The sequence below is a fragment of the Stegodyphus dumicola genome, chromosome 1, assembly GCF_044657685.1.
Source record: "Stegodyphus dumicola isolate Sdum_Otavi_A_Nest chromosome 1, ASM4465768v1".
Lineage (NCBI taxonomy): Eukaryota > Metazoa > Arthropoda > Arachnida > Araneae > Eresidae > Stegodyphus > Stegodyphus dumicola.
The window spans coordinates 23366007-23392310 of NC_140768.1; the positions used below are offsets into that span (position 1 = coordinate 23366007).

Here is a 26304-nt window from a genome sequence, read left to right on the forward strand (position 1 = left end):
TAACTTCACAAAAAATTAAAGAAACAAAACACTGTGCATTAAAATACAAAAGTATTAACTGAGTATTTAACACTTCCTAAGTAAAGTCATGTACTTCAAGAAAGCGAATTTGGAAAGGAAAATGATAGTTTCTAATGAAAATGCGTTTTTAATTTGGTATAGCGTTTAATAATGGAAAAGAAATTACAAAATTTAAACCAGCGATACAGTTATATGCTTTAATACAGTTGGAAATGCTTTTGCATTTGTGGTGAGAGCAACTTCCTTGCAACACTTTTCTCAAGCAAAATGTACTTGCAGAAAATTTCGCATTCACAACAATGCAAATTCATACATAAATCAAAGCAAAAATAATTTTCCTGCCATATGCGATTTGTCCCTCTGAGCGGCCAGGGTTTCACTAAGAAAGCACAAATTTCCCATAACTACTATGAGAAAAAAATATTTTTTTTAATTTTAATATAATAACTCTCGTGGTATTTCATACCTGGATTGGTGTACTTTTGATATATTGCCTTAATTTCTTTGACATATTTTAATATGCACGTATATATACGTTCTCACAGATTTCGCAAAAAATATTCTAGGCCGTATATATACGGCCTTGCCGCTTAGAGGGTTAATTCTACCATCATGCAATGCACTGATGCAACATTTCCTAGTCGACTTGTTATAATGTGATGAGTATGGAAACGCATGCAATTTTTTTAATAAAATCCTATCCAACATTCACAACATATCGATCTGGAAGTCTAGGAATCTAATAATGCAATATATAGTCTGCTTCTGATTTTTAAAACACCGAGAAGAATTTTGGAAAGCTGTTATAATACCTGTACATGAAAATAGAAAAGGACTGAAAAACCATTTCCCAAATTACACTCTATAGCTTTAAGCTATCAACTATTGCATTACCTCGAAACAATGCCTCGAACCAACTCTAACCTTATTTTTTGTTTGCATGAAAGTATAGTGGATGACTTTACACTTTATACAAATCGAAAACACGTCTGGAGATAGAACTAAACGATGTAATGCTTTTTTCCCTTCTAGCAACTCTCTAAGGACTTTTATGCGATGTATTTTAACAGACCTTTCGTTTCGTAGACATTCATCGTAGACATAGTCATAAATTTCCATACTTTACTCATGATTCTAATGCGAGGATTTCGAGTCCTGGGAAGACAGAAAGATCACCTCTTGAAGGAAATATTTATTACGTACTCGTACACAAGTGATGTAATAAAATAAATGCACAGCTACACTTTGAATAATTAAGTTTTTTTTTCTGACTGAAGTGAAAAGGTTTCGATGTGGCGATAATTTACGTTCAAGTAAATAAAAATCATAGTAGTTTTTTTCTACCATTTGGCTTTTTCGTTTTAAAACAGCTCCTTTTATCTACAAGATTTAATTTCTCATATCCTTATTTCCTGAAAACTCTATGGGCCTCTCTAACTGCTTAACTTATTATTGTTTCAGATATCGATTGAAATCCGCATACTAGGATCATATTACAATTTCTTTTAAATATTGTGATTTTTATCTTTTTAGTTTTTCAAATTTATTAAAGTTTTGGAACTAACAAATTTTTCAAGGTTTCTCTATTGAAATCGGGAAATTTTAGACTACAATTTTCATTGTTTTTAGTTGCTATGTTTTTCAATTTAATTTATACTTATTGCATGTTATTACTATAAAAGGTAACTTGTAGCCGCGTAAATGGATTTATATGATGTCTTAAAGTTTTGAATGATATGTTTTTTCCAGATCCAAAGCAATAGTTTCAAAACAGCAATAACAGAAAAACGTCCTTTATCATTACAGGAAATAAATGAAGTATGTTAATCCTTATTTACTTATGTTTTCTTCGTAATTTGTGTTTGATTCGCTTTAATACAATACCTTATTTTCACGTAAAATTCATATTACAAAGGTGAAAATAAATTTTGGAATGGAAATAATTTCAGCAGATAGGAAATAACTGAATATTTTAAAATACGAATATTAAATATAAATGAAACAATCCTACTCATTTCCTTTTGTGTAAGGTGCCGTTCGTATTTCTAGAGAAATGACTGAAGCTTCTGTAACTGCTGCCATATATAAATACTATGCTTTAACTATTACAACTTTTAGCATGAGTTTCGTTTACAACTCGCAGAATTTTAAATCAAATTTAACGAAACTGACAGAAAATGTAACAGTGTTCAAGCGAAATTTTGAAGCGAAAAACAATGAACATTTATTGAGATATAAGCATTTAAAGAAAATTATGTTTAACTGCGCACTCGCGAAATATAATTTTTTTTTTCTTTCACCATTTGATAGCCAAGCATATAGGACAACTTATACAAAATTTCCAGGTGAATGCGTATAATATTTTCAGCTAATTAACAAATTATTACGATTTAAGTCTTTACTATAACTTCTCATTTCCGTAACCGTTATAAGACAGGTTTTACAAAATGCTAAAGCCGGAATAACTTTGGCAGAGCTAACGATAGTTCGAGTAAGCAACAGCAAAAAGAAGCTGCTATAAGTTCTAACTCTCAAACATTCGATCTTCGGCAAAAATGCATAATAACTAATTTGCATTCTATTAAGGACTACGGAAAGGAGAAGCTGAAGTAAAGTTTCAACTCATAACTGGGTAATTAACATAAAATACTGCAAAAATTTATTTGCGTCAATTACAGGGTGTATAAGAAAAGTATCTCCAGAAAGATATGGCTAAATATCTCTTGAATGTTAAGCTATAAGACTGTTGTTTCATCAAATAAATTTATCTTAAATGCTACTAAAAGTTGGGTAACATATCATGTTGTAGTAAAAATATGCTAAATTTTAATTTTTATTCAGCGTTACGGAACACATTCACACTAGCAAATTTCTCTTTGTTCTATAAGAAGTCGTTTAAAAAAATACACTTTTATAAATAGATAAATAACGATTAAAAATATAAAATTTTTATGATAAAATGCATTTTCATTTGGTACGAAAATTTCGATTTTAGAACCCTTATAAAACTAAATTTCATTAGGTGCAAAATTTTGCTTTTAACATATGTGCGAAAAGGGAATTTGAAACCCCTGTTCCTGTTTCAATACTTTTGGGATGTTAAAGTTATTTTTTAGAGATTTGCATTCAAAAACTCAACATTGTACTGTCATTAAAAATGTTTGTATTATCATCCTAAAAAAGATCGATTAATTAATGATAGTTCGTATAATGCGTTTAGGGACATTTTACATTTTGATTAATTCAGGTATGATATGATATTAGTACTGATGTTATTTTTTACGAAGCCTATAAACAAGTAATTTTTTGTATATTTCTACAACAATGTGTCACGTGATTAAAATTGTCGTATTCAAGAATTTCCTTAACCTTATTTAATTCATTTCTTGAATTTGAAACATGCCTCTAAAACCAGTCTTTCAAAAGTCCTTTAAAATCCTGAAGTTTTTTAAACGACCTTTACGTCAGCTATGATTTGTAAATATTGGAAAACTTAAGCTGGATTTTGATTTATGAGCTAGTTTATGAGAAATTAATCATTATTATTCAGGATCAAGTGTCCATGATCCAGGACTGCCTAGAGAGCGAAGTGACTTCTTTGTTGTGCGTTCCCGTCCCTTCGAATCAGGAAGACATCGTGACTATGCTGGTGTGCCTGGTGAACAAAGATAGGTAACTTGGGAACAAGCTAGATTATTAATTTCTGTGAATCAGTATTTTCTAAATTTCAAATAATTTTGATCGTTTCTGTCAACTGACTAATGGGTACTAATTAGCTGTTTGAATGAATGAGAGTTTTGTTGTGTACTCTTGAAATGTTTAAAATGTACTAAACCATTAGATTGAATAAACTTTAACATGAATATTGAATATACTTAATGAAATTTAAATTTAAATTACATTGTTAATTATTAAATCCTAAAATTATATTTAAAAAGCATTGAAATACATGCATGAATTAAAATGTTAAAATATCACAGGATCACAAACATTATATATACAAAATATGATGTTGATTTATGTAAGAAAAATATTATTTAAAAAGCAAGTGAAAATTTCCTAATTGAGTTGTAAAAGTAGCATTTTCTTTAAAAACTTAGGTGTTGTGGTGTATTTAATTATGGAAAAGCACACTAGGGCTATCTGCCTAAGGGGAGGAATGCCTTCGTGGAGGACTTTCTAAGGGAAACTGGCTCGTATACACATTACACGTGGGGAAAACACCCATGCAGCCAGCCCGTTCGCGGGATTCGAACCTCGGACCGAACTACCAGTGTTCAGCGACTTTACCGCTCGGCCTCTGGTGGGCCTTTAAAAACTTAGAAAGTTTAAAATGGGAGTTTATTGCAATAAAACCATTTGTAGCAAAAATTGTATTAACATATTATACACTTAAAAAGTTCAGAACACAACTTTTAATTAAAATATGTAAAATGAAAAATGAAAAATGCAATATTACTGCTTTGTACAAATCGGTGTTCTGATGGTCTTTTCAACAAATACTGACATGTATGGAATTGCTCTGTATATCCGAGGATACGAAGGGTTTCGTTCATGCTATTTCCATGTATGAACATACTTATATTTGTTTCGGGTGTTTTGAAGTATTCAGGGCCTGTACGACTAGAGCAGCTGCCATTTTAAGAATTTATATATATATATATTACATATTTGCTTAATGACCGTCTTTCTATAGGCGTGTCATATAAGAAGTTTTAAATGTATTCTACGTAAATATATGACTATGAATTGAAAAGAAGAATACCTGTTAACCAAGCGAACTACTCATTATTGTAATTATTTTACTTTTTAAATATTATATACACATATAGCACAGAATGATTCGTATAATTCTTAATAGTGATTCATTTGCAAAGTTCCGCATATAGATTAGGAATGAATAGACAGAAGTTGGCAAGTGCTCCTGCTTACTTGTCTTGAATCACATCGGCTTACTAGAGGCCGAGCGGTTCCTTCCTGGGCTCGATTCCAGGCATAGACCCTGAATACGAACTAGAGGTGGCCTGGAATCGTACGCAATTGCGCCCTAAACCATAATGCGGTATTGTCGCGTGATGGGGCGTTGCATAATTGCTGCCGGATTGGACCTGTCTCCACATCGACGCCACACTCAAACAGAAATGTGACTCATCTGAGAACACGACCCTGTGTCATTCCGTCGTGTACACCGCTCGAGCGCGGCACCATTACAGACGTTGGCGTCTTTGATATGGGGTCAATGGCAGTCTTCTGAACCGACGCCACGAGTGCAAGCCACCAGCCACCAATCGACAGTAAATGGTTCTAGTCGATATGAGGACATCCAAAGGGAGTCTTGAAAATATTGTAGAATGGAGGTAGAAGTGGCCTGCGGGTGAGCCACCGCTTGTCGGCATATGCGTCGATCCACACGTGCTGACGTCACTCTGGCCGCACTAGCACCCCTCGAACTTGCCGCATTTCCTTGTTCCAACCATCGTAACCACAGCCGGTGCACCGTGTACGCGTCCAGGTGTGTGTCATCTAAGATTTGCTGTATAGACTAACCTGCCCTTCTCAGTCCGATGACCATGCCCCTCGTAAAATCGTCAGTCTTTTGGAACTGCCTCGTTGACGACAGCCTGGCATTCTCTGCTATTATATTTGTCATTTGAGACAAGAACAAATTTCCTACGAAGATTTTCCCTAGCAGAAATAATGGCACGAAATCTAAAAATTCCGCAGGTTCGCGGAATTCACTTATATCTTCGTCAACGTGCGCTGGACAGCTGCGTAATTCACATCATTTGTATAACTCGGTGACGTGCGTCTAACCTGAAATTTGCATAATTTTCGGACCACTCCTTCTTGGTGTTGCATTTTCTATATCGGTTAGTGTATATGCATTGAAATTTTGTATTTTTAATAAACTTTTGAATTCTTAAAAAAAGGGAGAGATATAACATTTAGAATTTTGTAACTGGTGAATGGAAATAATTTCGACGTATGTAAAATGTACGTTAGTATTATATAATTAGGTATCATGCTTAGAATTCTATGTATGTAAATAAATAAATTAGGTAGTTAAAGTGCGCCCTGTTTATTTTATTACAGTTTGATCCAGAGCAGCATTTCATTATCATTTATGTTCATATTTGGGTTAAGAGTTTTAGGTAAGAAGACTCTTTGGCCGCATATAGTTTGAATACAATAGAAAAGGTATTTCTGTATCAGTTGAAATCTAATCAGCAGTTGGTAATTATCTCTGTGAAAATCTACCAAAAACATGATATATTTTGCAAAAATATGCCTAGTAGAAGACAGAGATCTCCTTCAGTAAAATATGCTGCATATTCAATAGGATTCGAGGTTTTTTGGTTTTGGTTTATTTAGTTAAGCAAAGCACGTGAGAGCTATCCGTCAAAGGCAGGGATACCGCCGTGGAGGAATTTCTATGGGAAACTGGCTCGTATACACGTCACACTTAGGGAAAATCACGAAAACGCCCATTCAGCCTAAGGCTGTTGCTCTAAGCGAATTTGATAAAGCGCAGATTGTAACGGCCCGAAGACTTGGAACGAATATTTCTGAAATTGCACAACTGGTAGGTTGTTCACGATCTTCCGTTGTTAGTATTTATGCAAAGTGGATAAATGACTCTAAAACCAACATTAGATGCCAAGGTGTTGGACCTCCACCCGTCATCAAAGAAAAAGATATCGGAGACTGTCCCCCTTGGTACAGCAAAATCGGCGCCAGACAGTGGCTCAGCTGATAGCTCAATACAGTGCAGGTCCAAGTGCAAGCGTTTCGGAACACACAGTTCAGAGGACACAGTTGGATATGGGACTGCCCAGCCAGACGTCCCACTCGTGCGCCTCTGTTGACCAAGCTTCATTGTCAACTACGCCTGCAGTACGCCCAAGAACATCGAGACTAGACCATAGATAAGTCATTTGCCTGGTCGGAGGAATCACGATTTCCCATTCATCACATCGATTGGGCCTGTCAGAGTACGTCGTCTTCCAGGCGAATAGTTGCTCCCTTCCGTACAGCAGGTCATACACAGGCTGGTGATGACTGTATTATGCTTTGGAGGACGTTTTCATGGGCGCTTTGGGACTCTTAGTTGTGGTAGAACAGACTATCGGACTGTTTGAACATAACTGTGAATCATTTGCACCCTTACATGGCGTCTGTCTTCCCAACTGGAAATGAAATCTTCCAGCAGGACAGTGCCCCATGTAACAAGGGCCGAATTGTATTGGAGTGGTTCGAGGATCATAAGGATGAATTCCAACTAATGTCCTGGCCACCTAACTTGCCTGATCCGATAACCTGATAGAGCACATTTGAGACCTCATGGAGCGGCAGTTCAGAATTCAAACACCACAATGTCGGAATATCTCGACTTTGCGTGACTGTTGCTTGGTCATTTGATACACCCTCTCTTCAGTCGTTTACCAAGAACATGTGTCATCCATGCCAAGCCGAGTTGCAGCTGTTATGCAAGCGAAAGGTCGCGCAACGCGTTATTGAGTAGATGGTCATAATATTTTCGCTTTTCAGGTGTAGTATATATCAAGACAGCGTATTTGTATTATATGAAGAAAATTATTAACTCCCACCTTCTCTTCTTTCCTATTCTACCCACTGGTTACCTGAAGGTTGTTTTACTTGATCTAGAAATAATAACCCCATGAGACGTGAAGTGAATTATCGCTAAATCTGAAGTAACTACTACTCAGGATAATGTTTAAATAACCCTTTTTTTATTAAACAGAAATTAGAACAAAAATATATTTTCTTGTGCTAAGCCATAACTCACGGTGAGGCAAAAATTTAAGTTAAGTATGGAATAGTAGTAAAAGACTACGCAATAAAATTTTACTCAAAGCTGCCTCAATAATTCTAGCCGAGCATCAAAATCAAGATGTGACAGCAATAGTACACGAATAATTACAACTATCAGAGCTGGCAGGAACTAAACGTATCTTGTACGCGCAGCCCAGAACACGCTCCGGCTTAAACCTCAGTTTAAATACTACCCAACTCATTTACATTTTAGTGAGGAAAACAGAAAGGAGAAGTTATGCTAAAGGCCCAAATCCTAATTCCTGGTTAATTTCAAATAATAATTTTACAACTTCATAAACGTCGAAGGATCTCAGCCATCGTTGGAAAACGGAGATAAGAGTTCTATCAAATTACACTGGAGCTGAAGAGAAGGGCTTCAATCATTCCATTTTGAAAACAATACATTTTTGATACCATATCAAATAAAGAGGGTGCCCTTTTAACTGTCTAAACTATTTATTTATATACATAGACTTCAAAGCATTACACAGAATTACAGTACTAACATGCTTCTGTTTTTAAATCTAAATTATTGCCATTCACAGCTTATTAAATACTAAATGTTAAATATTGCCATTCACAAGTTACTAAATTCTAAATGTTACAGACGCCGAAACTAAAAGGGCTTTTTTAATGCATGCTTAATTTCTAAATATACGTGGCTAAGCGGTCTTCCTACTTGAAAGCTTGGTACATTAATGGTACTGAAATATGTCGAGTTATTACACACATGCTTTTCGCATCAAGCTGTGCCTGGTAAAAAACGGCGGTCCCTTTTAACATATGTTATAGTGTAGTGCAAATTTCTATTTGTTGCGAACTTCTGACCTTTTGTTCATACTGTTCACCAAACACTTCGCTCTTGCTTACACATGAATTACTACATATTCACGTATACACAAATAATTTGCAGGAACATATGAATATTATAATACTGCATTGAAGTTTAAAATTCAAATACACATAAAAAAGCAGGAGGAGAATTCTAAAAAACATTTGCTAGTGTCTCCAAGGGAGATATATAAGGTATTTTCCCCTTCTTTCAGCGGCCGAGGGGTCAAGTCGCTGAACACTGGTAGTTCGGTCCGGGGCTGCCAGCTTGGGAGTTTTCGTGGTTTTCTCACGAATAAAGTAACGTGTATAAGCCAGTTTGCATTAGAAAGTCTTCTACGAAGCCTTCCCTCCCTAGTCTAGCAGCACGAGGGCGCTTTGCCGTAATTAAATAAACCAAGCCAAACCCTCCTTCCAAGCATGCCTTCGTGGAATAACGGTAGCACACTCGGAGCATATTGGAGAGGTCCAGGTTCGAGTCCCGGGAAGGAATTGCACATTTTCACGTTTCCAACATCAAAAAATCGAAATGGCTCTACAAGTGGGGTCCAAACTAAAAGGTAGTGCACAATAATTCGTCACTACCAGGATTTGGCAGCTGGGTCCCCTACTCACCAGTCTCCCTTTAAAAGGGGGGATATATAAGGCATTTTCTCCCTCCTTCCAGCATGTCTTCGGGGTGTAATGGAAGCACATTTGGCGAGGATTCGGGAGGTCCAGGTTCGAGTCCCGAGGGCATTGTACATTTTTGATGTCCTCAGCAGCAAAAAATCCTAATGACTCTACAGTTATAATGATTATAAACACGTTATACTTCCTTTGTCTCTTGGAATATTACTTTTATCAAATGCATGTAATAACGGAGATGGCATGATTTTCATATCCTTTAATCTCAAAACCAATTTGAAGATTCTGTTTTTGAATATGATGATTAGGTGACAGAATTCCAAAACAAATTTTAGAGAATAATGAAACCTTATTCATCATCTAAATATATGCAAGTCAGCAGATAATGAATTGATTTTGATTTCATTTCAGCTTCTGTGAAGCAGACGAAGATTTAGTAGGCGAAACTTTCCGATGTATGGCCCCTATCCTTCATAGAGCTAAAGCATATGAAGAAGAAAAAAGACTGCGAGAGGAATGCCAGGTAAACAATAAAAATGTGATATATTTTCGAACTTTTGATTGTTTTGTCATCCACCTTAGACTACCATAAAGGCGCGGATTTTGCTATGCCATCTATCTTCTTATTCTTTCATAATATGAACAAGGTATTGAAAGAAAAGCAAAAACTATGCTTCTGACTTAAAACTCGGATCTGTGGGATTAATTTAGCTCTTCCAATTGCTTAATCCAGCGTATTTTGAAACCCTCTGCAGCAATATTTTTATGTCTTTCGTACCCGATTTTACACACAAGCTACTGAAATCAGCAGCACGAGGGCGCTTCGATGGTTACAGTGTGTAGGCTCATATATACGTGTTAAGATACTAGCTATCAACCTAAGTGAGATGCGTCAGAAAGCATGTGTATCCTCCGAAGAATACAGTCATATCATATCAAGCAGCTTTTATTTAGAAATTTTACAATGACTTCTGAATTTTGTTGAGATAAAACGATTGATAAAAAAGGAGCTTAGGGGAAGAACACTTCAGCTCTAAATTTTTATTTGAAACTGAAACAGTATTCATCTCAACCATTTACTGAGCGAAAGAAACAGATCATGTTTTTAAGCGCATACGTATTTTTTTTTATTTCTTGCTGTTGTTATTTATGCTCATTTGTCTGGCAGTAACATCAGCCCAAGCCTACGAAATACCTCTGGTAAGAAGCGTAGATTTACGCCTGTCGTTGGCAGCAGCCTTGAGTAGCTTACAGGTGACAGTGCGATTTAGCTTAGTTCCGCCTCCAATTTTGATGGAGGGCACCCGGGGGGGACAGGTCCGAGGGTCTCCCACCTCTCTCCCCTTCTACCAAATCACACGAGAGGACTTTCGGCTCGCTGCATATTGAAAGTGTAGATTTGACAGGATAAGTGTTTTCTGTCTCCCTCCTTACCCTCCTAGTCACCGCATTTTGCAAAAAATAAGATCACCGGAAAGAGTTGTCAAGGCACATTGTGCTAAAAAAGACGTATTTGGTCTGCAGTAGAAAGTATTTGCCCAGCCCTGGCATAGAGCCTCAACAAGAAAAACAAGAATATTTTTGTTTGAAGCTAAAGTATTTATTATCTGAATATATTTTTTAATGTTAAACTGCGCGTGTAAGACATATGTTATCAATATGGTATAATATGTTGTTAATAAATATTTCCAAAAATCTAGTTCACTTTTCCTCTCCTTTCGCTCTAAAAGATTTTCATACATTTAATTCTCCTAGTAACTATCATTAGTCAGCTGCGGGCTTATTTCATTAATGGATATGAATTTGAAGATAAACATCGTGCATAAGTAATTACCTAATCTCCTTTTCTTGTTCTTGAATCCAAATGGGAATTTACTGAATACTTATCTTTTTTTTTTTTTTTTCTTTTCTTTTCATGCAGTCTCTTCTGACAGTGGCAAAAAGTCTCTTTACACATTTAGGTAAGTGCTCAAGTATTCTAACTAGTATTTCAACGAGAACGCAACAAGTTATTTCCCTTTGCCAATCGTATAGACATAGAGGGAATGTGAATGAATTATTTGACGTTTATCCTCTTACGCAGTGTAATAGTAGAACTCTTACGCAGTGCTATGTACGTGGCTTTCTCTTTTTATGCTTCTGACTTCAAATGACTTGAAAACATGAGAAAACCATAAATAAAAACTTTATCTGGTTTGTTTTGTAAGAAGCATTTTGGCTATATGATAATCATATATAACGCTATAATGCATAAACGTTATTCTCATTTTTTTTCTTTTACAGTATCAAAGTTTCTGTTCTGTTGCAGCTGTAATTGCATTTCATCAGAATATTTTTGTTAAAAGGAAATTTAGGAAATGATCGGTTTGATTTTCTCACAGAAACTTCATTCAACGGTGTTAAAGGTTATTGGGTTGCAAGTGAACTAATTATCTGCTCATTTCAATTACACTCATGTCCATAAATTAAGGATAATGCAAAATCAGGCAAAAGAAGAGTTAGAATCAAAACAAATTTGCCTTATTTGTAAAGTTTATTTATTAAACAAAAGGTAAAGAGCAAAAAAAGATGCTATATGTTTGATATTATTAAAAAAATTAGCGATTTTTTCTCCCTGGAGCAAATTACAAAAAAATATATATATATATATATTATATTTACAAAAAAACCAATATTACACGGTTGGTATGATTGTTAATACATTGTATATCTCCCAGACGATGCAATACAGTCCGTACAACGCCTATTCATGCTCATAAATTATCGATCTGATCTTGGGGGATATTACACCACTCAAAAAGCAATGCTCTCCGAAGTTCCGATAGACATGTAGGAGGAGGTTGACGGGCTGCAACTCGTCGGCCAAGCATGTCCCACACGTGCTCTACTGGATTCAAGTCCGGTGAGAATGCTGGCCAGTTCATACGGGTGATATCCTCCGATTGAAGGCATTCGCTTACGATGTTTGCACGGTGAGGACGGCCGTTGTCATCCATAAACACAAATTGTGCGCCCATGGCGCCCCGAAACAAACGTACACGTTGTTCCAGAATGACGTCCCGATAGATTTGGCTTGTCATGGCTCCAATTTGAATATGCAGGTCAGTTCTGGAACCCAGAATAATTCCACCACAAACGAGCACTCCTGCACCACCGTAAAGGTGTCGTTCAATGATGTTTTCTTGGTGGTAACGGGTACCTGGAGCTCTCCATATGAAAGTCCGGCGAGAATCAGACTGCAAGCTAAACCTGGAATCGTCGGAAAACATCACACAAGCCCACTGTTGCGGTGTCCACAATGCATGCTCTCTACTCCAGGCTAACCGCAGGCGACAGTGAGTTGCAGTAAGTGGAACGCATCTGACAGGTCTACGAGCAATATAGACCAGTCTGCCCTAAGCGTCTGTACACGGTCTGCCTTGAAATTGTCGTACCAGTGGCTGAAGAGAGTTTACGAGACAAGCCTGAGGCTGTGCTCCGCCTGTTTCTTTTGGCAGTAACTGCCAAATACTGATCCTCATTCGGCGTTGTAACTCTGGGGCGACCTGTGCTGTAACGTCTATTCACATTACCATCATCTTGGAATCGTTTTCAAAGCCTGAAGATGACACTCTGGGCAATTCCAAGTTCGTCTGATACTTCCAGTTGGGTACGCCCACATTCCAGACGGTCGATTATTCTACCACGTAAAAAATCATCCAAATGCGTCCTTTGTGTCATAACTACTCGGTTATTGCACTGAAATGCTTATAAAGCGCCTGCGAACAATTTTACTTCTTTGCCTGTATTCCTTATACATCACTCTCTCACACTCTCGTCATTGTGACGTACCATCGGTGTCATCTGGTTACTTCCTGAAATTTGCATATGATTCTTGAAGATGTGTGTAGTGATTTTACAGGTGATATATTTATTTTAGAGTTCGATTTTCTCGTGACTCCGAATTTTCCTTAATTTATGGACATGAGTGTAAATAAAATTTCGTTAACCAACAGATAACCGTAAAAGTGGATTGAACATCAGTACGAAATAATTACATGAATGTTACTTACATATTTTTTTTAATTTCATACGTAGCAAAAATTGTAAGTGCTTCACAGATTTTTTTTAAAGTATCAAAGCAAGTCTGAATGCAGATGATTGTTTATGTGAATTTAAAGTTTCCCAAACCACTAAATATCGCATCCTTACATAGGCCCGTTCTTTTTAACCCTTTCAGTCCAAATTTGTTTGTTTAAACGTAAAGGCGTAACACATGACGTAGCACCTGTTCGCCTTATAATAAAACAAATTCACTAAGCCTCTATAAGAAGATGCGCGGTACAGTTTTCAGAGAAGATTTCCAGGTCTCTCCCACATGCATGCAATTCCCTCTAGGCTTCTTTAAACATTTACTGGGACTTATATAACCCACTGGGACTGAAAGGGTTAAAGTTCGTGCAAAGAGAGGATCTTTTCTAAATTGTAAGACTATAAGAAACGTGTGTCTGATAAAAAAAAAAAAAAAGTTTCTCTTGGAAATAAATGTATATTGACATAAAAATGTTTCTTGTCTATTTAACAAAGGATACAATAAATCATCCCAGAACATTACCGTTCTTGCGTCATTGACTTTTTCCTCTAAGCCATGTTTGCTCCTGTTACTGCAAAGGTCAGGCTTAGGACTCCATAGGTCCAACCTATAATTCTTAATAATTTTGTTCTTTTCTGTTGTATAGCACAAAGACAGTTATCTGAGAAGCACGTCATTTAAGCCATAGACACTTTTTCCTTTTCAGTGAAATAAAAAAGTTGAACGATATTTGCATTTACGTACTGATGATAATATTTTAGGGCTTTAACGATCTGAATGAACACAATGTCAGACAACTTATGCACTTAGTTAAATTACGTTTGCTTTTAATGCAGTCTCCGTTTTGAATGTTCACCATAGCTGAGTATTTACACGGTATCCTGATAGACTCTTTATAGATCTGTCTTACTGCTAAATGGGCAGAAAATTACTTCCTCGTGCGCCACGCGATGCAATTCTATTCTTTAATTTAAATGCTTTCATTACCACGTCTATCTTTCCAGGCAAATAAATAATCTTTGTGTGTTTCATTAATTGAAAAACATTCGGATTAGTAATGCACACAAAATTAGATTTTTTTAAATATAAATTAATTAGAAAATCCTTTATACTTATAAAATACTATGCATATAAATTATAACATTAACTATAAATGAGAAATCATTGTTAATTTACATGAAAAACTTCTTTCTGTTACGGACTATTTGATTACTTTGAAAACGATGTAAATATCTAGCTGCGCCTGGTAGAAAATCTAGTTTTGTTTTTGTTTAAGAATTCTAACTATTCTAACTAGCCCTTCTATTGGCATAAAGTACGCCACTTCTGCAATAGGCTCTTCTAACTTCAAAAGCGTTAACAGAAAAATGATCTAGGTCAATATTTCCTTCGAAACACTCGCCTTTGATGCCTACACAACTTTACAAACATTCTGTTATTGTGACTTATCTCACTAGTAATCTCACAGTAATATCAGCACGCTGCCACGAATTTCACATGGCGAAGTGTGCAGGATTGTGTCTGTCGTTAGCATATGCCTTGGCCACCGTACAGATGACAGAACGACTTTGTGTAGGTTCGTAACCAGTTTCAAAGGAGAATCCTTGGTGTCCGAAGGTCTATAGCCTCTCTTCTCCTGCCATCAAACCAAAGAGAACTTACGGCTCGCCATATATTTTAAATCCCACCATGCCACAAAGACCCTATTACACTACAAATAATACAAATAAACAAAACACCAAACTACAAATAACGAGGTCTTCCCGGCAATATAAGCCCCGGCCCGGATACGGCAGCAAGTACCGACTATATTAGGGCAGAACTAACGTTCTTAAAGTTATGGAAACAGTCCTAGAAGCCACTCTTTGATAGTTCTATAAGGTGGTGTAAACTTAGCCAAGTGATTATTTTGCAAGTACAGTTCTGTAAGGCGATTCATCGTTTTGGGTCGGGATGAGTTTATAGAATACATGGAGTGTTTCAGAGTTGTAATAGAATGTTTTTCCAGATATTATTTAACCGTCAAACTATCTTTTTTGTTTATTGGTATTTAACGATGCTTCTCCACGACTGGAAATTTAAATTCTTACACTGTTACCGCCGCCTGTGATAGGACTCACGTAAGCAGCATTGCTGGTTGTTAACGTTCCATAACGTAAATAAAAAACTTTGCACCATTGTTCTACTTATGTCAGTGATGTGGTTTTTATGGATGTTTTTAAGATACTTTTGTAATATTATTCAAGCTCACTATTTTGTGCTGAAGGCGAAAATACCAGGAACTTTTGGAGAAGCATTTTTATAATTTTAATCCTTTGAGGTACTTAAGACATAATTTTTTAATTGAAGCATTGAGAATAGAAAGATAGAAACTTTATAGAAAGAGTGTTCAGCTGTGTACAGCCCATTCTTCAACGCGATATTTCTAAACTTCCTGTGTTGTTGCAGAAGTCTCAAAATCAACTTTCTTAAAATAAGATTTCATTGCCCTATAAACTGTTATTTGAGGAATATCAGGAAAATAAAGAAGTCTATATTACTTTAAAGCAAGATATAGTATATTTCTTCTTTTATAAATTAATGTGCTCTTTCTGTTTCATTAAAAATTTAATTTGGTCATAAAGTAATCTGACCAACTGACACCGAGCTCGGAAACATGGAAAAAAAGGAAAACTTTCCCACTTTTGCAAGGTAAATGTAGAGTGACGTGCATTTGTGATATACGAAAATAGGGGTAAGACTTGTGTCAAGTTACAGGTAAAGTAATTATATCATAAAATTTTCCGGTGGAAATCCTACAATTTATGATGACATGAGATTTTGAGTGAAGAAAAACAGCAATGGGCATTGGAATACTGTGTAAAATGTAGCACAAAGGGGATATATGTAAATAATAAGAAATAAGCCAATACTAGTGACAAAATGCTAGTAGAATTTTATGGGTGAGGTGTCACATGAACCTTACCACAGTCTACTTCGACTCTTTTCTCCGTTTCTTCCAAATAATCTATTAATAATAATAACAACATTCAGACAAAGCGGATAATCCTCGTATTCTGCAATGATTGCCCATCTCACAGACAGCTGTATGACATTTTCGCAGAAGCGACGTAGTGAATTTTGAAGTTATATATATATATATATGTATATATATTTATAATTCATTACGTGCTCCGCCATTTGGCACTACACGGGAAGGAAGGTACGCCGCGTGGAGGATTTATTAAGAAAAAAAGGCTCGTAGCCCCGTTACAAATGGGAACACCACGAAACCCCTCGACCATGCAGCCAGCCCATTCGTTAAGACTCGAACCGCGGACCAAAATACGAGTGGTCAGAGGTTTAAACATTTGGCCACTGGTAGGCCTTGAATTATATTTCACGAACGATTCCAATGCTACAGAAAACTTATACTAATTTTGTTTAATCTGTAGTTTATACAAACGTCCGGGTTGAAACTCAGTTGGGCATGATTTAATCGACATTTTCGAAGATATGGGTTCCATATGCGACTGAAAGCGATGTGGCGGCGGCTTCTCGATAGATGTTGCAGCTGTCGCAGTGGTTCTACCTCTGGGAAGTACTGGTTAGGATCTGTATCTAGGCAGTCTCAATCACGGGGGTATATAATTTGACTTCACAGGACTAGAGCCCGAGTATTGTACTCAGGTTGGTTTAGGTTTGGCAGGGACCGTACTGGTACTGTCGTGTCTGTTCCTTCGGCTGTGGTGGAGCTATACGGAAGATTTGTCGACTAAGATCTCGGGGGTTTGACACCATTCAGTTCTCGTGGCGGGGACTGACAAAGACACCTTTTTATAATGTGGTTTTGCCGACGGAGTGGTGCCCGGAGGCAAGGTGACAATGTATCAACTTCGCAACGTTACTATTCTGCCCAATGCTTAGTAAAAGCCGAGCGGGGACTGCGGGGGCTGCGCCCGCGAAAACGAGGTCCCACGGACGTTGGATACCCCAAACTCTGAATGGGTCCCGTATAATGCGGTCATGGGACGGAGGTCCTTCGTCTGGTGTGTTTGTCGCAGTGGTTCATCAAGCCATAAGGACAAATGCTCGTTGCAAACAATCTCGATTTATTCAGAATCACAATATTAAATGCTTTACAATGAACACTGAACATGGGGCGTATCAGAAGACTTTACTCAGGAATTCCTGAACCATTATGCAGATGACGAAGATTTTAGGATAGCACATCGAACATCTGTATTTTTTAGCCTTTTATTTCATCTCTGACAGGATTACTGCTGTTGCACTATACTGCCTTTTCATTGCTCAAAATTTGAGAGGAATGATGGTTTTCATTCTGGGCACGCTGCTTTATATCATTTCCCATCGAGCAGAACAATGCCATAATGAAATACTGGTATTTACATTGAAACTCTTCTCTATATGGGCTACGTTAATTATAACTATGATATGTTTTCTATCTCAGTTTTTATATATCGTAAATGCATATCACCTGTACTTACCTTGCGAAATTTGTGGAGGAGTCATCGCTTTTCGTGCTCTCAAAGTCGCCGTTTGTCAAGTTATTGTATGGTCATCTTATACAATATATTAGATTGATATGAAATACATTTTGTGTGGGATGTTTTAAGTTCATAGCTATGAAATTGTTATATTGCAGATGATGTAACGCTACTTCTACGCGAAATCATGGCACAGGCGAGGCATCTCACTAAAGCCGAGAGGTAAGACAGTTATATTTCTCAAATTTACCGCAGTTTCATTTAGCTTGAAATAAAAGAACGAATAAATTCAGAATGTAAAAAGCAACAAAGCGAGAAAGGAAAATAAATTTTCGGTTAATTTGCACTGAGAATCAAGTTATGCTGAGTAAGATTATTTACAAAATATGATAATTATTAATAAACTATGATTATTTATAAATTAATTTAGTATATTAATACTAAACAGTGAAACTAATGCCCAAATTACTTTCAAAATGTATATCCTTACTGTTAGGAAGCCGTATAATAAGCATTAACCGTACAGGGAATATTCATATGCACTTGTAACAGGAGCATTAAATGGGTATCTTATTTAAAGGTTTCCAATATCATAAAAACCATTAACAGTATTTAGTCAAATAGTTACATGCTTACTCTGTTTAAAAATATCTATGAGGTATAAATACTCTAATAAAATGAAAAAAACACTTAATGCATGGTAATTGCTTTACTTTAATTAAATATGAGCGACAAAGTTTTATATCCAAGTTATTTCCTATAAAAATGTAGTATGAAAATTTTGAAAATCATAAATTAATTTTAATAATTTTTCATCCTATGCTTCGCAATAAAAAACTTAATACGTTACTTAATAATAATTTCCGGTGCTTAAATGAGAATATAATTTGTATACGGATATTCTTCTTTGTTTCTTTTCTCCAAGAAAATCGATTAAAAGCAAGAATTACTTTTAAAAAGCTGTTAAGTTTTGTTTGCATAGCAGCAATAAGGAGGAAAAAACTAAGAAAGTCGTAGATCTTGTTTACTTTCTGGTGATTACCCGCTGAGATAAAGATAGTGAGTGCTCTTTCATCATACTGATAATGGTGAGTTATGATTACACCGAAAAATTCTTTGCTGCAGCTCTTCTACACTTGTTGGTGTACGTTAAAAAGACCTCCATTTATTGCTGTATATTTTTATAACTCGGTTCAATATTTTCTGTTAATATTTTATACATAACACATTTGATGTAATCCCAAAAATAATAATGGAACTTTTTGGTGCCTTATCGTAACACAGAATAAAAGCTGTCTTGAAGAGATGACTGAGAAGTTAAATTATTAATATTTCAAAAAGGGAGAAATAAGCAATAAAGTAATATTTCACAATTTGTAGTTCATATAAATATGCATCAATCATAATGGCACAATTTATAACTTATATATCGATATATATATATATATATATATATATATTTTTGCGTGCGTACGGGTTCATAACAGATTGAAATGCACACACGTCCGATGATAGCTAAGTAAAATTTATTTAATCAAAAGAAACACTTCATGATTTTGGAATTTCCTACAGAAATAATAGTAGAAGTGTTCACTGTATCACAGAGCACAGTCAGTAGTTATACTTCAAACTACCGAGAATGCAAAATGCATTTAAAGAGAAATCTAACCCGGAAATATCTCACAGTACTCCAATCTCACGCTGAACTAACAAATCGCAACAACAGCAAAAACAACTACTCGGAGCAGATGCTGTCTCCGGTCTAATATAGTTTTCACCCGGTCGCCGAGATATTTCTAGTACTTTCTGCCTCATAATTGCCTTCTCTCTAGATGGCAACGTGAGGGTCGAATTACGGTTACAGCTAATATAGTGATCAATCGCATTTAATCAATTAGAATTTTTATTAGGGTGATACAAACACCGGACCCAAATATCGCCAAATGATCGCTAAGTTTGGCGACTTTTGGCGATATCTCACCAAATTTGTTTGCCAAAACCCTTGCCAGCAAGCATTTTTATTACTAGCAAAAATATATTGATAATCTTTAATGTACGTTTTAAAATTTAATCTTTTAATACTCACAATCATGCGATATCAAACATTTATAAATTTACAGCGAATACTTCACAAGTTTAAATTACTTCAGAATACTTTTCCTTGACCTGTAGGATTTTCATTATCTCACTATAAAAGCCTTAAATGTTTGTTTTCCCTAATGGCGGGCACTTGCCTATGTCAGTCTAGGCCTATGCCAGCACCGGCCACATCTAAGGCCAGATCGGTGGTCTCTTTGTTATGGAGGCAACCTAATAGGTGGAACCATTTCCTCCTGTGAAGGGACAGACACTTTTTACATGACTTCGGCTATGCTTTTTACATTCCTGGGCCCTTCAGTATCGCAGTCAGGCTTCCCTAACCACTATACCGTCTGGGTGGCTTAGCCTTAAATTTTTATTTGGGTTATACAAACATCAGACCCAAATATCTCCAAATGCTCGCCAAGTTTGGCGACTTTTGCAGATATCTCACCAAATTTGTTTGCCAAAACCCTTGCCAGCAAGCATATTTATTACTAGCAAAAAATATATTGCTAATCTTTTATGTACGTTTAAAATTTAATCTTTTAATACTCACAATCGTGCGAAATCAAACATTTATAAATTTACAGCGAATACTTCACAATAAGTTTAAATTACTACAGAATACTTTTCCTTGACCTGTAGGATTTTCATTATCTCACTATAAATGCCTTAAATGTTTGTTTTCCCTAATGGCGGGCACTTGCCTATGCCAGTCTAGGCCTATGCCAGCACCGGCCACATCTAAAGCCACATCGGTGGTCTCTTTGTTATGGAGGCAACCTAATAGGTGGGACCATTTCCTCCTGTGAAGGGACAGACACTTTTTACATGACTTCGGCCATGCTTTTTATATTCCTGGGCCCTTCAGTGTCGCAGTCAGGCTTCCCTAACCACTATACCATCTGGGTGGCTTAGCCTTAAATGTAAAGATACTGGTAAATTTTCAGACTGGCAATATCTAGGGGTTATCCATGCAATACACTGGCGTTATTGTTCGCAAGTTGGATGCTAAATGGTGCTTCCCAAACGGATTCTTAGTTTGTTTTATTAAATGAAACTAATAAAAATTAATTTTTGTCGACTGAAATCAATCTTAGCATAATGTGGAATGCAAATCTTGAGGTTATTCAAATGATTGACCCGATTTCACGCGGCTTTATTTCTAAAATTTGCTAGCACGCTAGAGATAAGTTATACATGAAATAAAGGAAAAGTTATCCAAGATTCAATTAGCATGACTGTCAATCCAAGATTCAATTAGCATCAATTACGCGATTAATATCAAGACAGCAGTTAAATTCATGTCACGCTCCTTCCATATCTTTTAGTACTAGTTAGTTGGTATCTGTAATGTACGTTGGAATACAGACGTCGAATGAAGACAGACGCAGAAAAGCAGACAGAATTAAGACACAAGCTGGATACTCGTCACTCGGCTTTATTTAAATTTATCTAATGTTCGTGTATGACGAAGGAACATTCTTTAAATTATGATCCTTTATTTTTGGCAACATTCTAAAGCATGGAAATTTATCTTTTCATCTGATGCATAAATTAATGGGTACGGCATTTTTTCACTCAGTTAATCATTTTGAATGACTTGGTATTTTGAAATCAGATTTCTGTGCGTATCAGATAATAGAAACTGTTTTTCCGCGCATCAGAATACCGAAAAAATAAAACACAGCCGTGTGTCACAGAAACTCATCAGCGTCCCACTGATGCCAACCGAGCAAACGTTTAATTGGATATATTATGGAAGAAGTAATTAAAATTCTACGTTCTCATTTAACTACATTTTACAGGTGCTCTTTATTTTTATTGGACAAGGAGAGAAATGAGCTGGTAGCAAAAGTGTTTGATGGAAATGTGGCTGAGGATGGAACAGAGGTATTATTATTCTAATGAATTAAATTCAGTAATTCCAAATGAATTATTCCAGTAATGCTTTTAAATCTTGTTTTTATGTAGTTTGAACCGTAGATGAGGATTGGAATAGTTTAGGATTTATGAATCATCGTGCACACAAAAAAATTATTTATATAATTTTAAAAAAAAATCTGAAATGTTTCAGATTTTAAATTACGTCCAAATTAAATTACGTTTTTTTAACGTTTTTGTGCGTTATCTTTATTTGTTAAACATCATGTTCTTCGTACTTAAACCATAAAATTCAATTCAACAGGAATATCGCAAAATAGTTTTAAAATGAGCATATCTTTAGAATTTCCGATACAAAAACTCACGCGCCGGAGATAAAAATGTTTTTTTCTGCATAACGTTGCCATTGCTCGCTTTGAAATCCTTGAGTTTGTTAATCAAAAATTCGTCAAAGTTTTAAAAAATAGGAAATCGATCATAAAACAAATTTCAAATTTCAAATTTGGTCTTCCACATGCTCATATTCGTTGGAGGATTACGTTATTCAAAATTCGATGACTCTATGTACCGTTGTTTTATCACAATACGAGAAATATTCATAGATTTATGCAGATTTTTCATTATTTAATTTCTTCAAATATAATGCAGGACTCTAACATTTTGTGGCAACAGTTTGAAAAGTGAACCGACGTTTATGAGTCCGACGCAAAATGCCAAAACGAAACTAATAGTCCTTCGGGATTCAAATCCCTTTGGACTAATAATTTAACATTTCTTGCATAATTTTTAGACAATTTAATACTTTTAAATAAACAAATAATTAAACACACATATCTGTGTTTTTAGTTTATGTAAGAAAGAATCTAATATGCATGCTAGCTACATTAAATAATTTACATATTTAGAATTCCTATATTTTGTGTCTGTGCGTAGTGTTATAAATGTTATTTCAAGTGATCTTCAATGAAAATAAAACATATAGAATGTGTGAATAATGGTATAATGCACCTTTTACATGTCAGACATCTGTCGAGGTTCGAATACCGGCTAATCAAGGCATCGCTGGATACGTCGCCACATCAGGTAATTTATAAAAATCATCTGTTTTCATTAAAACTAAATTTTTAATTAAAATTATTCTATCAATGAAATTTAACACGACTTTTGAACAGACACTTATGTTTAAAAGTTCGATATTTTTGTAGTAATACGCTATAAAGTAAAGCAATTTGCAATCCCTTTATTGACAGTAACAACTTTCGAATAGGAATGTTATCTGTAAAATGAGAATCATAGGTTTGAATAATCACTAACAACACTTTTTTGTCATAAGACATTAATAAAAGTCAGGTAATAAATACCATTTATTTAAAACAGGTGAGTTGTTAAACATCCATGATGCATACGCACATCCTCTGTTCTATAGAAAAATGGATGAGACAACAGGATTTAAAACAAGGTAAGAGCATAAATAAATTTGTTTTAAGCTCTTTACGCTTTTTTTACTCTTTATAAAATAATCCCATTTATGATAATGGAGTTTCGTATTTTTCAGAAAGTTTCAATAAATTCTATTCTTTCCTGAAATGTTTCTTAGATCTTATATAGCAGAAATAAAAAAAAGTAGAAGACAAAAATATTTTAATACTGTTATTTATCTAAATTTTAAAAAACAATGTAGTGACATTGACAGCTGTATTTTTATAAATATAATTCAAATATGGTAGCTCAACTCCTTTCTTTTCTGACGTTTCGTAGTTCCAGAAAAGTAAATTATCTCTTTTAAAATAAATTCAAAAGTCTTGCTTTTGGAATACAAGAACTTGTTAATGCATTTCAATATTTATTTTCTAAACAAAAGTAAATAAAAAAATCTATCTATAAATATACTTTCAAATTATGATTCTTATTAAAACTTCTAAAATAAGCTGCTTTCGTTTTAGTTTCGTTAAAATCACATGATTTGATTTTCGAAATGAAAAAAAAAAAAAAAAAAAGTTAAATAACTACATATAAAACCAACTACAAAAAAAAAATGAAACATTACTAGAGATACATGTATATATGTATGTATGTATGCAGTGTTATTGAAATTGCGGAATTGTTGTTGCTAGTCTTAATAACCACTTCTTATTCCCTTAAAAGAAAAAAAAAAAACTCGAAAAATGCGTATAGATTTGAAAACTATAGACAATATGGCTTTAGGTAGCGCTTGGTTTTAGTTGATTATGAAAACGCATACTAAGGCTGTCTGCCTAAGGTGGACCCGTTCGTGGAGGGCTTACGTCAGTTTGTTTCGGAAGAGCAACTGTCTGGAACAATTTTTCTGCTTTGTCACAACAGCCAATCACCATAGATCGCTTTGGGGTTAACGCAGGGAAAACTGGTTTCCCATTACAAACGAGCTGATAATTGATTGGTTGAAAACGAACAACTTGCAATTTTTTTGGAAAGGAAGGAAAAAGTCGCCCGTCTTTCATTCAATAGTAAACCAGGCAGAAAAATTGCCCGAAACAGTTGTTCATCTGAAACAAACGCCGTGTGATATGGGCTTAAAAGAGAAACTGGCTCCTATACGCGTTATATGGTGGAAACTACCATGAATCTAGCCCGTCTGTCTAAAATCGAAGCCAGGTCGGAACGAGTAGTGTTCAGCGATTTTATCGCTCAGCCACTGGTGGGCCTTAGTTATTTCAGAAAAGACATCTTGTAAGGATCCTAAGTTTTACTAACGTTTATTTTATTTTAGGGCTGTACTATCACTTCTTCTTTTCTACTTCCGGCCAGAATTAAACGCTTTAACTTATTTATGCAAATTGTCTTGCTAACGCCAAATACTTAAGTTGTGGCTTTTTGTCAAGCAAGAGAGAGGAAGGAGTTATTCGAAGCAAGCCGCTTGCCACTGTAGTTTTTCACTCTGTTGCTGGTTGCCTTCAAGGCCAGAGGTTTAACCCTCTTGATAATTGCAGACGTATCGTAGTTTTAGCAGCTCGGCGTACTACATACGTACCTTTCTTTAAATAAAGGCCAATCTTAGTGCTAGGCACCTGTATACTAATTCAAAGTTAGTTTTAGTTAGTAGTTTTTATATTCTTACGTTCAAACCACAAGCAGTTGGTCTCTGTATTCCGAAATTTCGGAAATTCCTGTAAAGTATAGAAAATAAAGGGTTTCGTATACCCTTCCCGCTTGTATTGTCTACTTCACACATTCTTGAACATAGCTTGAGTAAGCTCCCTGTTCCTATTCAGGTCCAGTCATGTTTCCAAAGCAAGTCAAAAGAAACACTAGTCCTGATAATCTTTCAAAGCAGATACATTTGCTCCACTCCAACTGGCATTCCTGGAATCATTTGTAGAATACCTGTTTTGGTATCAGGAGTAATGACTGGCTGTTACGTCTTTTTTTGATAGCTTGAACTGTAGGAAAACATTGACGGTTGAGAAAAATCTTGATAAAATAGAACAGTACACGGCCAGAGGAAACGAAATCTAGCATAGAAGATGTTGTGCCGTAAGAGGGATGTATTTTGAATAATAATAATAATAACAAAGCCAGGCTTCTTTGCTCAAATGCCCTTTTCTCAAATTGCAATATCACGCTTGAGCTCAAGAGATGCTTGAACTTCACTTGCACTACTACAGGAGCTTTATTTTCCCGGAGGATTTCCCCGCACACACATGCATATATATGCAAAATATAAAATATCTATCTATCAAATAATAAATTAATAATAGTCCTTTAGCTCCTGTTCTTATTCTAAAAATAACAGAGCACTAATTTTTCAAACTAAAAGAAAAAGATACGTTATCTAATCTGTATTGTGCACTTATGGATGAAATCTGGACATTAATCTGTCATGCGATCTGAAATATAATAAAAGTATAAAAGGTTATCTGCCTTAGTATAAAAGGTTAACTGCCTCATAACTCCCTTCTCTTCCCTCTTCACGTCTGCTTCTTTTTGCTGCCGCTAGCCATGCAGAGTTTTACGTTTCTAAATTTTCTTTAATTCTTTAAGAAATGCAAGCTGCATAAAATTGTGGGGTGCATAGCGCACCTATATGGATGATGTGCATTATCAAGAAATAAAATTATGTGGGGGAATATACCGTTATGTGTGTTCTTCGAGTGTCATCTTTTTAAATACGCAGCAAACTTTCTCCAAGTTATAATGCAGAGACCCACCGCCAATCCACTGCAACTTTCTTTCACCAAGTCATCTTATTACAATAATGGATCAGTTATATTACAGTAATGGTCCTGTCTCATTACAATAATAGCGCAGTAATATATATACATATACACACTTAGCATTACATACTGATTTTTGAAGCAAATTTACGCAAATCCTCAAACTTCGCTTAGATTCACAAAATAAGATCGATTGCACATTTTGTTAGCGGAATTTTTTTTATTCAAAATTTAATAATTACAGCATTTTAACATTTTCTACTCCTTAAAT

At 35.5% G+C, this 26304-nt stretch overlaps 1 protein-coding gene across 1 annotated transcript in view; it reads left to right on the forward strand.

The window, feature by feature from the left end:
• LOC118197439 (cGMP-dependent 3',5'-cyclic phosphodiesterase-like) overlaps nucleotides 1-26304 on the forward strand; it is a 130897-nt gene that overhangs the window by 51265 nt on the left and 53328 nt on the right. Inside the window, exons 6-13 of the mRNA XM_085813675.1 lie at nucleotides 1771-1839; nucleotides 3572-3693; nucleotides 9727-9838; nucleotides 11237-11276; nucleotides 18033-18096; nucleotides 21765-21849; nucleotides 22863-22923; nucleotides 23218-23299. Of these exons, the coding sequence (XP_085669801.1) occupies nucleotides 1771-1839; nucleotides 3572-3693; nucleotides 9727-9838; nucleotides 11237-11276; nucleotides 18033-18096; nucleotides 21765-21849; nucleotides 22863-22923; nucleotides 23218-23299 (635 nt within the window). The remainder of the gene's footprint in view (nucleotides 1-1770; nucleotides 1840-3571; nucleotides 3694-9726; nucleotides 9839-11236; nucleotides 11277-18032; nucleotides 18097-21764; nucleotides 21850-22862; nucleotides 22924-23217; nucleotides 23300-26304) is intronic.